The 14,021-nt window shown below is 38.4% G+C and overlaps 1 protein-coding gene across 44 annotated transcripts in view; it reads left to right on the plus strand.

Annotated features, from left to right (window-relative positions):
* EXOC1 (exocyst complex component 1) overlaps positions 1-13,417 on the plus strand; it is a 56,709-nt gene extending 43,292 nt beyond the window's left edge. For 21 of the 44 annotated variants that reach the window (XM_021101339.2, XM_005666702.4, XM_005666704.4 and 18 more), the window contains 7 exons: positions 930-1,037; positions 2,193-2,269; positions 2,777-3,005; positions 6,734-6,917; positions 7,990-8,189; positions 11,098-11,292; positions 12,863-13,417. In XM_021101339.2, coding sequence (XP_020956998.1) covers positions 930-1,037; positions 2,193-2,269; positions 2,777-3,005; positions 6,734-6,917; positions 7,990-8,189; positions 11,098-11,292; positions 12,863-13,015 — 1,146 coding nt within the window. In that variant the 3' untranslated portion in view covers positions 13,016-13,417. Of the gene's footprint in view, positions 1-929; positions 1,038-2,105; positions 2,270-2,776; positions 3,006-6,733; positions 6,918-7,989; positions 8,190-11,097; positions 11,293-12,862 lie in introns of all 44 variants that reach the window. The other 23 variants (XR_014812556.1, XR_014812554.1, XR_014812558.1 and 20 more) reach the window with 4 other exon arrangements.
* The last annotated feature ends 604 nt before the right edge of the window (positions 13,418-14,021 follow it).

The following is a 14,021-nucleotide window of genomic DNA, read 5'->3' on the forward strand; positions in this document are numbered from 1 at the left end:
AGCAACATAGGATCCAAGCCACGTCTGCAACCCACACCACAGCTCACAGCAACGCTGGATCCTTAACCCACTGAGTGAGGCCAGGGATCGAACTCACAACATCATGATTCCTAGTTGGATTCATTAACCCCTGAGCCATGACGGAAACTCCCAACAAGTACTTCTTAAAAATTAATATTTGTTTTCTAGTATCAGTTTATTGATTTAATTGTTCTCAGAGATTTGGGCTCTGTTGCCTCTTTTAATTAACCATGTCTTACTTTGCAGTTCTGAATCTGAAAAAAATACTGGTCAAATGACAACTGAAATGTGATTTATCAATTAAATGACATAACAGCTTTATTAAAATTTGTTATAAATCCTAAAGTGGGAGTTCCTGTTGTGGCGCAGCGGAAACGAATTCTACTAGGAACCATGAGGTTGAGGGTTCGATCCCTGACCCTGCTCAGTGGGTTAAGGATCCAGCATTGCCATGAGCTGTAGTGTAGGCTGGCAGCTGCAGCTCAGATTAGACCCCTAGCCTGAAAACCTCCATACCCTGCAGGTGCGGTCCTACAAAGTAAAAAAAAAAAGAAAAGAAAAGAAAAAACCACACATGAAATGCTTATATTGTAAAGTTATTTGAGCAACTATGAAGTGGAGAGGAACCAGCTTTTATCAAGCAAAACTGTTCTCTACAGTGCATTAAACAAGTTTTAAAAGTTTATCTCTGTGTTCCTCCTTCCAACTTTAAGTGAATAGTTGTCATGAGTTTTTATCCTGGCCCTGTTATGCCTCCATAATACTGCATTGTCCTGTCAGTCTTGGGAGTGTGTGTTTTGGGGGTTCTGTTGAGATTATAAAGTCCCCTCAGAAAAGTGTTTAAACATAAAATGTTATTGTAAGCATGTTGGTTCAGTTCTTTGTAGGATCATTTTGGTTTTCTTCAGATCTTTGAACAGGTTCTCAGTGAGCTGGAGCCCCTGTGTCTGGCAGAACAGGACTTCATAGGGAAACTTTTCAAACTGCAGCAACATCCAAGTGTGCCAGGAATGATGGTATGCCTCACATTTGTTTATTGGCTAGGATTTATCATCTGTGGAATAATTAACATAATTAATATGTCACAATTTCAGTATCAGAAAAGAAAAAGAATTTACAATGTAAGGATTTTTATAATAACTTTTTTCATATAAGATAATAACAAGAGTAATAGAGTTTGGACATCTAATCTAATATTCTAGATAATCTTAGACCCAGACATTCTCTAAATTAATGAGGGGGAAAATGTCTGAATTTACTTTGTAAAAAACATTATTTAAAATACAATTTTAGTATTTTAGCACCCATCAAGAAAAACTAGAATTAAAAAAATAAAAAAGATGTTTGAGTCTATATACCATGCCCTTAAAAAAAAAAAAAGAAAGAAAGAAAGAAAGGAAAAAGAATGGTGACGCCTCATACCTGAGTCTTTTTTATGGCTTTGTTACTAACTATGAGACCGTAAGTCAATTATTTAATCCCTGTTTTTCCTCATCTGTGCAGTAGGTATAATAATCCCTATTCATCATGCCTCCCTAATGGCATAAATGTAAGAAAATAAAGTGAGAGATTTGCTAGAATATTTCGAAGAACCGAAAAGCACATGCAAATCAAGTGATTTTTTTTTTTTTTTTTTACATTAAGATCATCTTTAAAAAGAGAACCAACATATGAAAAGCTGTCCTCAAATGAATGAGAAATTGCTTCAGATGTTTGGGGATTTTTTTGTTGTAGATGGATGGTGCTGGCAGTGCATTTGATTGCTTGTTGGCTTCTGTGAAAACTCTTCATCAAGGAGATTTCTTTAATTTTTAAAATTCACTCTTGAAAGTTGTTTCTAGATGTTTTCAGCTTTTTGTTGAGCTGCCCTCCCATTCCCACGCACCCCCAGCCTCCTCTCCCTCCCTCTACTCCGCCCAGTGAACACACAAACACAACTTCTCACGCTAGCCACAGTAATTCTCCAGGAAAATCTCAGAACAAAGCATTTCCTGAATATTCTTAAACAGCATACTAAATTACACCATTTTATCAGTAATATCACCTTTAAAAATCATTATTTCTCATACTGTATTCTCTCCTAGGAACTTTAAGACTGAGCAGGCTATTACTATAGAAACTAGTCAGATTGTTGGTCTTTTATTATGTAAAGTACCTGATAATTTTTGCAGACTGAAGCAGAGGACCTCGATGGCGGAACATTGTCACGGCAACATAATTCTGGCACACCACTGCCTGTTTCGTCTGAGTAGGTGTTGTTACTGTCTCTTGTTTGTTTTGGAAAAACATGAACTTTAAACTTAGCAGAAAGGAGTGCGTCTCGATATGGAGTCCAGATAACCCCATAACTTGGCAGCACTGAGCCCACCGGCCTGGCTCCCCAGTGTTTCACCAAACATCTTACTGAAGTAAAATCAGCTCTGTTTATGATGCAGCTCTTCCCTTCTCTAGGAATCCAAAAATGCAGTCCATTTTGATGTTTGCTGGTAGGAAGTAGTGTTTGAATCGCAATGTATTTATCAGAAATCACAAAGCACATTTCAGGACCCAGCTTTACAAATACCAAAGTTACTTTGAGTGATAAAACCTCACTTCAAAAAAACATGTTTGTATTGAAACCACTGTAGAGTAATTAGGTCATCATACTTGGGCAGTGTTAGTTGAAATAGCAAATTTTAGTCATTTTTTGTATAACCAGAGGATTACACCTGTAACTTGTAATAACTTCCCTCTATTTTGTATGTTTCCTAAACAGGAAAGATATGATCCGCCAAATGATGATTAAAATATTTCGCTGCATTGAGCCAGAACTCAACAACCTTATTGCATTAGGAGACAAAATCGATAGTTTTAACTCCCTTTACATGCTAGTCAAAATGAGTCATCATGTGTGGACTGCCCAAAATGTGGACCCTGCCTCTTTTCTGAGTACTACATTGGGAAATGTTTTGGTGACTGTCAAAAGGAACTTTGACAAATGTATTGTAAGTTGTTTGTTTGTTGTTTGAAGTAACTTCCAATTCTAACCACTGGGGAAAAAAAAAAAAAAACTGCATTTAAAGCAAGAGATTTCCAGCTTTGCCTGGGGGGGCTCTGCTCACATCCTCCAGCACCTGGAAGCAGGGTGCTGTCTGCAGTACACAGGAGCAGAGTTGATGGTGCTGTATGTGCTAGTTTCCCATCCACACTGTGAACCTTGGCAAGTCCTGGAGTAGGAGGCATAGCTGCAGCAGCTGCTTGAGAGGTGCACTGAATAGCTGTAATCTCAGCTGACTGATTAGTGCCATAGATTTAATGAAACAGTTGAAACTATCACTTGAATTTGTTGCTTTTCTTTTTTAATATACTCCAATAAGATCATTAATAGTTGGGTTATTTTAGTTGATTAAGTTGTTCGATAGCTTTAATAATCATATTGCTTTATTTTAAGAATAAATTGTTCCTATGTTAACTTTTGGCAATCATCATTTTCTAATAGGAAAAAAAATCGTTAACAACTTTATTTTTTCTGTTAGGTTTGTAGATATGAACTGGACTGGGCCAGGTTGCAAAACAAACGTTTCCTTTTATTAATATATCTAGTATGTAAAGAAATAATTATCATCTGAATTTTTCTACTGTGTAACCTCTAAGTTAAATCCAGTTCTCAAATATCCATAGACTCATGGGAGAATAATAAAAATATTAAGAGCAATTAAAATTCATATCTTTTTTTGTACTTTAAAGAAATAGTATCTGAGTTTCTGAAAATTTAAAAACTGTCTGTGTCCACTGTAAAAACTTAAATGTCACCTCAACAGACTTGTCAGTCCTCCTTCCCTACCAAGTGATTTCACATGGCATTGAAAATATAAGATTTGACTATTGGAGGCTTATCCTCTTCCCTACCCTGCCCTCTCCAAAGGTGATGATAAACCTTAAAGGTCTGCTTCCAAGCTGATAGCCAAAAGGAAAAGGAAGAACTGCCAAAGGCTAAGAGGAGTCCCGTGGAATGTAGCTAGAACACTAACACTATGCATTTATAGAATATCAAGGTTTTGTTGCTTTTATCAGTAAAATATAACTTTGTATAATATCTCTCAACCCAATAGAACCTAATTGTTAAAAGCGTAAGATGTAGTACCAGATAGACCTAGACACGTGAAGTGCTTAGCACATGGCCTGGCGCAGAGTAAGAGTTGACTAACTATGCACTTGTGATGGTGGTGGTGGTAATAGTAATACTAATTAATAATAGTCTATTAAAGAATGTTCATGTTACTTTCAAGCCTGGAAAGTGAAGAAATCCAGTAAAATTGACCTGGGCAAAGGTATAAACTCCTATTTTCTCCTAAATTGCATAAGTTTTAAAGGATCTGCCTTTATTTACCAAAGGGAGAAAGATGGTTCCTTTTGCCTGTCATCTGTTTCTTATTTTAACTCATGTCTTTTCACAATGTCTAGTTGATTGTGTGTGCTCAGGAAGTGTTACACACTTTGGTACTCAGGACAAGATCAGAACCTAGGGTGTGCCGGAAAAGGTAATGGATGGGTCTGTGTGTATTAAGCCAAAAACATGAATGTCACATGACTACAGAAAGTGGAATAGATAGCACCTGACTTTGGTACTTTTTTCTGGTGGCCAAGCCCAAAGTGTTCTTCAAGGAACAGGGCCTGGCAAGAGCTAGAGCTACAGGTAAAAGGTAATTGACACATCAAGACTGCCAAGCTGGACTTCGCAATCCAGTGCATTTCTTAGCTGCATTTAATTTGCTTTTCAGGATTCTTCACACTTATAGTGACATGGATTTGCACTATTAAACCTTTGAAAATAATGTGATTTGACTATCTCTTCCTCATTGTATATTCTTGTCTTCTTTGTCATAGATTAGTTAACCATATAAGCTTGGGTTTATTTCTGGGCTCTCTGTTATGTTCCATTGATATCTGTGTCTTGTTTTTTGTGCCAGTGCCATACTGTTTTGATGATTATAGCTTTGTAGTATAGTTTCAAATCAGGGAACATAGTAACTGCAACTTTATTATTTCTCCAGATTGCTTTGGTTATTGTGGTCTTTTGTGTTTTCTTACTAATTTTTGAATTATTTGTTCTAGTTCTGTGGAAAATGTCATTGGTATTTTGATAGGGATTGCACTGACTCTTTAGATTGCCTTGGGCAGTATGGTCATTTTAACAGTATTAATTCTTCCAATTTTTAAGCATGGTTTATTTTTACATTTATTATTGTCTTCAAATTTCTTACACCAACAGTTTTCAGAATACAAGTCTTCTACTTCCTTGGTTAGCTTCATTCCTAGATATTTTATTCTTTTTGTTACAATTGTGGACAGGATTCTTTTCTTTTCTTTTTTTTTTTTTTTTTTTTTTTGACTTTTTTTTGACTTTTTTTTGCTATTTCTTGGGCCACTCTCGCGGCATATGGAGGTTCCCAGGCTAGGGGTTGAATCGGAGCTGTAGCCACCGGCCTACACCAGAGCCCCTGCAACGCGGGATCCGAGCCGCGTCTGCAACCTACACCACAGCTCATGGCAACGCCAGATCCTTAACCCACTGAGCAAGGGCAGGGGCCAAACCTGCAACCCCATGGTTCCTAGTCGGATTCGTTAACCACTGTGCCACGACAGGAACTCCAGGATTCTTTTCTTAATTCCTCTTTCTGATAATTCCTTATTAGTATACAGAAGTGTAATAGATTTCTGTATATTAACTTTGTTATCTGCAACTTTGCCAAATTCATTGATTAGTTATAGTAGTTTTTTGGAAGTGTCTTTTAGGACTTTCTATGTAAAGAAAGTATCATGTCATCTACAAACAGTGAGAGTTTTATTTCTTCCTTTCCAGTTTGCGTTACTTTTATTTCATTTTCTTGTCTGATTGCTGTGGCTAGGACTTCCAATGCCATATTGAATAACAGAACAGTTAACTTTTCTAATCCATATGCCATAATGGTTTTCAAGTTATACCCCCAAAATCTCAACACAATGAAATTTTAGGTAGGAGTTGAAAATGATCCAGCACTGTTTGGCAATCTAATTCTTACTGTGAATAGAGCTTACCCTGAGAAATACACAGAACCCTAATTGAACCTATGGATCATTTTGACCCCAAGTGTCTAGAATCTGTGTGAAACATCCCTTTTGCAGTTTGTCTCCATCTTACACAAGCACTTCGCCTAACAACTTTAGAATAAGTAATTAACAGTTACCTGGAAAACTGTATCATGCAACTCCATACTCCTCTGTTCTCATACCAAACACATTTTAGGCTAATGAGATTTGGGAATGACTGTTCTCAAACTTGACCACATAGCCACCAACCAGAAATAATCTGGAGAGATTCTGTGTGTGCTCTGGTATCTGCTCTGCCTTAAAATGGGCAGTAACTGCAGACTTACCTTATAGAAATGATATAAATGTTTTTTGTTGTTTTTACTCTGAACAAAGACATGCAGTTCACTTTGATTGCATCTTGTTTTAAATAATTTGGATTTTTTTCCCTTGAATTTATTTTCTTAAATAAAATAAATGTACTTTTCAATCTATAGAAATAGTTTTTCTTAGTTATCCTCTTGTATTAATCTTTAGTAAATGTCCAAAATGTTCTAGGCACTGAATTATGTCCCATCTCTATGATGTATACATTTACTTTTAATTATATGTTGTTTCTAAGTTGCTGGGATATTTCCCTCCCTTGCTTTCTGCCTAACTTTAGAGTAACCAGATAAGGCAAATGGAAGAAGTAAAGATCTCAAAGAAGAGTAAAGTAGGAATTCTTCCATTTGTGGCTGAATTTGAAGAATTTGCTGGACTTGCAGAATCGATCTTTAAAAATGCTGAGCGTCGTGGAGACCTAGATAAAGCATATACTAAACTTATCAGAGGGGTGTTTGTTAACGGTAAGCTTTTGTTATATCCTAAAGAATTTTTTGGTTGATTGTTTTCATTATTTCTAGTAAATCAGACATTGGAGGACAGATATGTTTATTATCTTCCATATTCAATAGTCTTTTTTTTAAGTTTTCTGAAACTAGAGATTTCATAAATTTGGAGTTCCCACCATGGCTTAGTAGTAGCAAACCCAACTAGTATCCATGAGGATAAAGGCTCAATCCCTGGCCTCGCTCAGTGGGTTAAGGATCCAATGTTGCCATGGGCTGCGGTGTAGGTTGCAGATGCAGCTCAGATCCTGTGTTGCGTGGCTGTGGTGTAGGCCGGCAGCTGCAGCTCTGATTCCATCCCTGGCCTGGAATCCTCCATATGCCCCAGGTGTGGCCCTAAATAGACAGGAAAAAAAAAATAGACTTTTAGTTTGTTTCTGTTTTCCTTCATACATTTTTGTATACTTATTCTATAATTTCCTTAGAATCAATTATTAGAAATGGAATTACTGGGTCATACTATCACAGTTTTATTTCTTTTTTTTTTCCTCTCTTCTATTGTAGTTTATTTCAGAATATTAAAAATAGTTCCCCATACTGTGCAGTAGGAGTTTGTTGTTTATCTGTCCTATAATAGTGTGCATCCAAATTATTTTTTTTTCTTTTTTTTTTTTTTGGCTTTTGAATGCCGCACTGGTGGCATATGGAGGTTCCCAGGCTAGGGGTCGAATCGGAGCTGTAGCCACCAGAGCCACAGCAACACCAGATCTGAGCCACGTCTGCAACCTACACCATAGCTCACGGCAATGCCAGATCCTTAACCCACTGAGTGAGGCCAGGGATCGAACCTGCAACCTCATCATTCCTAGTTGGATTCGTTTCCACTGTGCCACAGCAGGAACTCCCAAAATTACTTCTTTAATTAGCTTTGTTTAGTATTTAGTGAAGATCCTTCCATACAGTATATTTTATTTTATTAAATCCAGGAATGTGCTTCTTAAACTTACAAATGAAAGAATTCATGTAAGTTTTTCATAGCCAAATACAGTCATACTCATACCAGAATGGTGTTATTCCATTTTCATTTTAGTGGAGAAAGTGGCCAACGAAAGCCAGAAGACGCCCAGGGATGTAGTCATGATGGAAAACTTTCACCATATTTTTGCAACACTTTCTCGTTTGAAAATCTCATGTCTAGAAGCTGAAAAAAAAGAAGCCAAACAAAAATACACAGACCACCTTCAGTCTTACGTCATTTACTCTTTAGGACAACCTCTTGAAAAGCTAAATGTGGGTGTATTTTCATTCAGTATATTTTTCCTTGTGTGTACGTGTGTGAATAACACAGTAGATACTAATTTTGAATTTGTTTACGTACTGATGTGGACGGATGAGGAAGGAGGGACCCAGATGCTGCAGTTGCCAGCAAGCAAGACACTACTAGATGTTCTGCACGCTTTACTTCTTTTAATTCTTGTGAGCATGATGTGGGATTAGATGGTGTTACCCCATTATACAGGTGAAGCAACTGAAAGTCAGAACAGAGTTGGCACTGGCAGGTAGCAGAGCTGGGCATGGACTAGATTTTGGCTTTTCCATTTTACCAGACCCTTCCATTCCTTACCTCTTAAATGGCTAACCTGCGTGCCTAGTTCGCATCAAGATAAGAGGAAAACCAAAAGTTGGTTTGTTCATTACCTTTTCTTTTCTCTTCATTTCTTGTCATTCCTCAGAGCAAGTCTGATCAGAACAAGTAAGAAGTGATGATTTAGAGAACTTTGCAATGTAGTAGAATCTAAATGGCCCCTTCTCACTGACTTTTAGCCAAAGTATGATTAGTCATCTTCTACAGGTTTTCAGTTTGAACTTAGAGTCAAATAAAAATGATGTATCTGTTGTCAGCAATTCAAAGAAATACTTAAAAGACATTTAATTAAATATAGAGCCAATTCCTTATAAAACTTAAGAACAGAAAGATACTCCTTTAGGGTAAAAGGTATGTCCCAGACTTAAAGCCTACATGATACTTCACTGCAACAGAGAGACACGCCCTTTGAAATCAAATTTAAAGCGGAAACATTGGTAGATCTTTTATTATTTAACATTGATATGGAAGCTCTAACAGATGCAGTAAGACCTGAAACATAACAATATAGAAAGGAGAGGCAGAATTATAATTACCTCTATATAATATGTTGAAATTATTTAGTCTGGTAAAGTGGTAGGGTTCAAAATAAATATATCAAAAAGACAATCTACTTCCTGTATGTTTTAATAACGAATTAAAAGTCTTTGTAGGAGTTCCCGTCGTGGCTCAATGGTTAACAAATCCAACTAGGAACCATGAGGTTGCGGGTTCAATCCCTGGCCTCACTCAGTGGGTTAAGGATCCGGTGTTGCCGTTAGCTGTGGTGTAGGTCGCAGATGTGGCTTGGATCCTGCGTTGCTGTGGCTGTGGTATATGCCGGCAGCTATAGCTCCAATTAGACCCCTAGCCTAGGAACCTCCATATGCCGTGGGTACAGCCCTGGAAAAGAAAAAAAAAAAGTCTTTGTAGAAACAAATTTTTAAAAGCACCAGGAATAGGCTTGTCCAAAAAATTACTGTCAAATAATTAATAATTTAATGAGGAATAAATAAATAATAATTGCTAAGAAAATTTTAGAGAAAAATAATGAGAGGGGATTTAATACTTGTCAGTATTAAATCATATTGTGCTCAAATGAAGGCTTGCCAATCACTGTGCATATTGAAAACCCAATTATACTAGAAGACATCTGAGAAGAATATTTCTAACAATACAACAGTCAGTATATTTAATATAAAAGATCTTTTTAAAATCAATTAAAAAAGCACTAAGATCCCAATATATAAATAAGCAAGGGTTTGGAATGTACTACTACTAAGCATATGAAAAGCAGGTTGACTTCATTTATAGCCAAAGAATTGTAAAATGTAGTGACAGGTAAACCTCTTTCACTTTTTAAAATGGCAAAGGTTTTTTTAATTATGATAATGCTGATGATGGTGAGATAACAGTCTCATACGCTATTGACAGAAATAAAAATTGATTGAACTTTTCTGGGAAGCAATTTGTGTAATATGAAGAATCTTCAGAATTCTTACAATTATACTACTCAGGAATTATACTCCTAGAAATTTATACTGGATAGTAATCAATAATGTGGGTAAATACCTATGTATGAAAGTTATTTATGGCAACTAAACTTATAGTATTATGACTTTTTTTTTTCAGGCCACACCCACAGCACATGGAGGTTCCTTGGCTAGGAGTCAAATCAGAGCTGCAGCTGCCAGCCTACACCACAGCCACAGCAACGCCAGATCTGAGCCACATCTGCTAACTACACCACAGCTCACTGCAGCACTGGATCCTTAACCCACTGAGCAAGGCCAGGGATCGAACCCGCAACCTCAAGGTTCCTAGTCAGATTCCTTTCCACTGCACCATGATGGGAACTCCAATAATAAACTTTTTTTTAACAAGTAGATTTTGCCACCTCCAAGGGAAAAAAAGTGAAAAATATTAAGTACCTAATACTGTAGGAATGAATAAACAAACTGTAGTTCAGTAATTGGATGGAATATTTATGCAGCCATTAAACTTTCTTCATTGGAAAAAACCTATAAAATATTGAATGGGAAATACAACATGCAAATTTACAATCTCATTTATGTACTCACACATCAAAAGACCAAAAGGAAACCTAAAATGTTAACAGTGATTATCTCTGAGAGGTATGATAATAGCTGATGGTTGTTGTATCCTTTTTTTTTTTTTTTTTTTTTTTGTCTTTTTGCCTTTTCTAGGGCCGCTCCTGTGGCATATGGAGGTTCCCAGGCTAGGAGTCTAATCAGAGCTGTAGCCACCGGCCTACACCCAGCCACAGCAACACAGGATCCGAGCCGCATCTGCAACCTACACCACAGCTCATGGCAACACTGGATCCTTAACCCACTGAGCAAGGCCAGGGATCAAACCTGCAACCTCATGGTTCCTGGTCAGATTTGTTAACCACTGCGCCACGACAGGAACTCCGGTTGTTGTATCCTTTATATTTTCACACTTGTCCGATTTTTACACAGTGAATAGATACTACTTTATAACCAGATTTTGTTTTTAAATTGACGTGACAATGACAGCAGTTCTTAGCCACTTCCTTTTCATTCCTTGCAGCATTTCTTTGAAGGTGTTGAAGCTCGGGTAGCACAGGGTATAAGAGAGGAGGAAGTAAGCTATCAGCTTGCATTTAACAAGCAGGAGCTCCGGAAAGTTATCAGAGAGTATCCTGGGAAGGAGGTGAAAAAAGGCCTGGACAACCTCTACAAGAAGGTCGATAAGCACCTGTGCGAAGAGGAGAACCTACTGCAGGTATGCTTCGGTCGTCTGACCATCCTAGATGCACAGCCGCACACAATTGCTTTTTTCTGTAATAGTCCTCTAGAAAGGCTGGACATTTTCTAATGTTAGCACGAGGAAAGTTCCCTAATGTACAGAGCAGATCGATGAGTTGTGAGGCCAAAAGGATTAATATTTATACAAGTTTATGTGACTATTCCTGTTTATTTTACATTTGTTTTATTGTTTCGAGGCACAGTTTTTCTTTTGTTTGGGGTGGAGTATTTTTGTTGCTTTTTTGTCTTGTTTCTGTTTTGAGGGTAGAAAGGAAATTGAACTGGCAGGTGGTACAGTGGAGTGGTTCTGAGCATGGGGGTCGGGCTTGGAAATGGGTTCATAATCTGGCTCCAGATAAAGCTGCAGGACTGGGGGCAACTTACTTAACCTTTCTGAGCCTCGGTTTCTTTATTTGAGAAGTAGAAATAACACTCGCCTGTACAGCAGGCACTCCTCTTGTTGTCGTTGTTTTACACCTGAGGAAGATCAGAACTCAGAGAGGTGAAATAATACAGCATGGTTCCATGGCCGATGGACTGTAGAGCCAGGCCTAAACCACAGACCGAGCCACTGTTGTTGGTAAACCATCCTAGAGACCCCAAGCAGCGTGAGGATAATGCTGACTCTGGCATCATGGAGGACTTCGTGAAGCAAAGTCATATACTGACTTAGCAGATAAAGTAGCAGAAGAGGTATTCAAGATGGAAGAAATACCCTGAGCTGAAAGATGAAGCAGAAAGTGTCAAACGATTCAGTGAATAGTCTTTAAGTTGACTATTAGGAATTGAGAACTTGGGAGATTTAGGGTTTACAAGGAAAATCATAGAAGAATGCATTTGCTCAACTGACAGATACAGGCGGCGTTCACAGTGCCTCCCTCACCAGGTCAGCCTGTGACTTATACAGCGTGACACCCGGGGCACACAGTGTGCTGTGCTGATATCGAATAAGGGTCCCTGAGCGTCACTGCTCACTAGCTAGCTGTCAGTGTGTGCCTCAGGTCTGTCAACTCCTTGGCCTACAGATGATCTGTCTGACTCATTTCGGTGCCCTCCAGGGCATCAGCAGTGTTTTGCATCATCAGTTTTAGATAAAGAAATTGTCAGACTTTCATCTGAAATGGAATCTGGGCATTAACTGCTACATTTCACATAGTCGCCAGGCTGGGTTGCATATCCACATGTGTTGGGTAAGGAGGGGATGTGAAAACAGCTCAGATGTGTCATGTGTGCTACTCTGTCACCTCTGTTCTGAGTGCTTTACACACATTCACGCATTTAACCCTCGTGGAGAACTTGTGAGGAAGGTATTACCTTCATCACCGTGGCTTACAGATAGGGAGCTGGAGCCACAGAGCAGTGATGTAGCATCTCAGGTCACACATCTGGCAGGTGCAGGAGCCAGGATTCTAGCTCCAGATGTGTGTTCTTAACTATTATGCTGTCCTAATTTCTTAGAATATGTCTTGACTTTTTTTTTCAACATACTGGACTATATATTATTTCCATTTGCAGTTGAGCAGCTTTCATCCTCATTTTTATTTCAGGTCGTGTGGCACTCCATGCAGGACGAATTTATCCGCCAGTACAAGCATTTTGAAGGTTTGATAGCGCGCTGTTACCCCGGATCTGGTGTTACAATGGAATTCACCATTCAGGACATTCTGGATTATTGCTCTAGCATTGCACAGTCCCACTAGCCCTCATAAAAGAAGAAAGATAAATGAAAAAGGCACCCTGAGTACACCAGACACTATTCAGAAATATCAAGCAACTATTTTGAGAACCCAGACTTGAAATTTTATGTGTTACTTAAGTGTCGTAAATGGAGAATATCATACCACAAATATTCAGGAATGAAAGTACCAACCTATGTAGTAGTTTTATTTGCCCAATAGGTTGTGTACTAACTTAAAGCATTTATGTCAGCATAAATGCCTTTAGCATTTTTCTATGCCTAAACCAGAAACCTTCCTTTAATGCCTTGCTTCTTGTATTTGAGAGTGGTTATCCTTTGTCGAATGCATTGGGTGTTCTTCAGTTTTCACTAGTGCAGCATCACTTGGAAACCATGCAACTACTAAAATACATATAGAATTTTTTCCCTTTGCCTAATGTGCGTATGCATAGGGATCTTGTGATGTAAACCTGGATCACTTGTAAACATGGATTTTGAGGATTATGTGACTATAGCTATGAATCTGAAATAAAGAGATTTTCAAAAAAATCAAAATTTTTTGGAGTTCCCATCGTGGCGCAGTGGTTAGCAGATCTGACTAGGAACCATGAGGTTGCGGGTTCGATCCCTGGCCTTGCTCAGTGGGTTAAGGATCTGGTGTTGCTGTGAGCAGTGGTGTAGAACACCACTGGGTTTCAACCTGCTGCATATTACAATTGTTCAGAAAATGTTTAAAAATACTGACATTTCAACCGCACCCAGCCGTGGAAATAAGAATCTGGGAAGGTGGGGCCCAGGTTTTATAAACTCAGGCGATTATAGGGGGCAGCAAGGTTGCCCCCGACAGTGCAGTTCTCCATTGCCTATATTTTGTCTAGGAGTGTGTGTCCGTGTGACCCAGCTCTGCAGTGACATGTTAAGAGAAAATCTGTTGGCGTTCCCATGTGGCACAGTGGTTAACGAATCTGACTAGAAGCCATGAGGTTTCGGGTTCAGTCCCTGGCCTTGCTCAGTGGGTTAAGGATCCA

The sequence above is a fragment of the Sus scrofa genome, chromosome 8 (genome assembly GCF_054392235.1).
Source record: "Sus scrofa isolate SSC_HxYL_T2T_F1_AM1 chromosome 8, Sscrofa_HxYL_maternal_Yorkshire_Landrace_v2.0, whole genome shotgun sequence".
NCBI lineage: Eukaryota > Metazoa > Chordata > Mammalia > Artiodactyla > Suidae > Sus > Sus scrofa.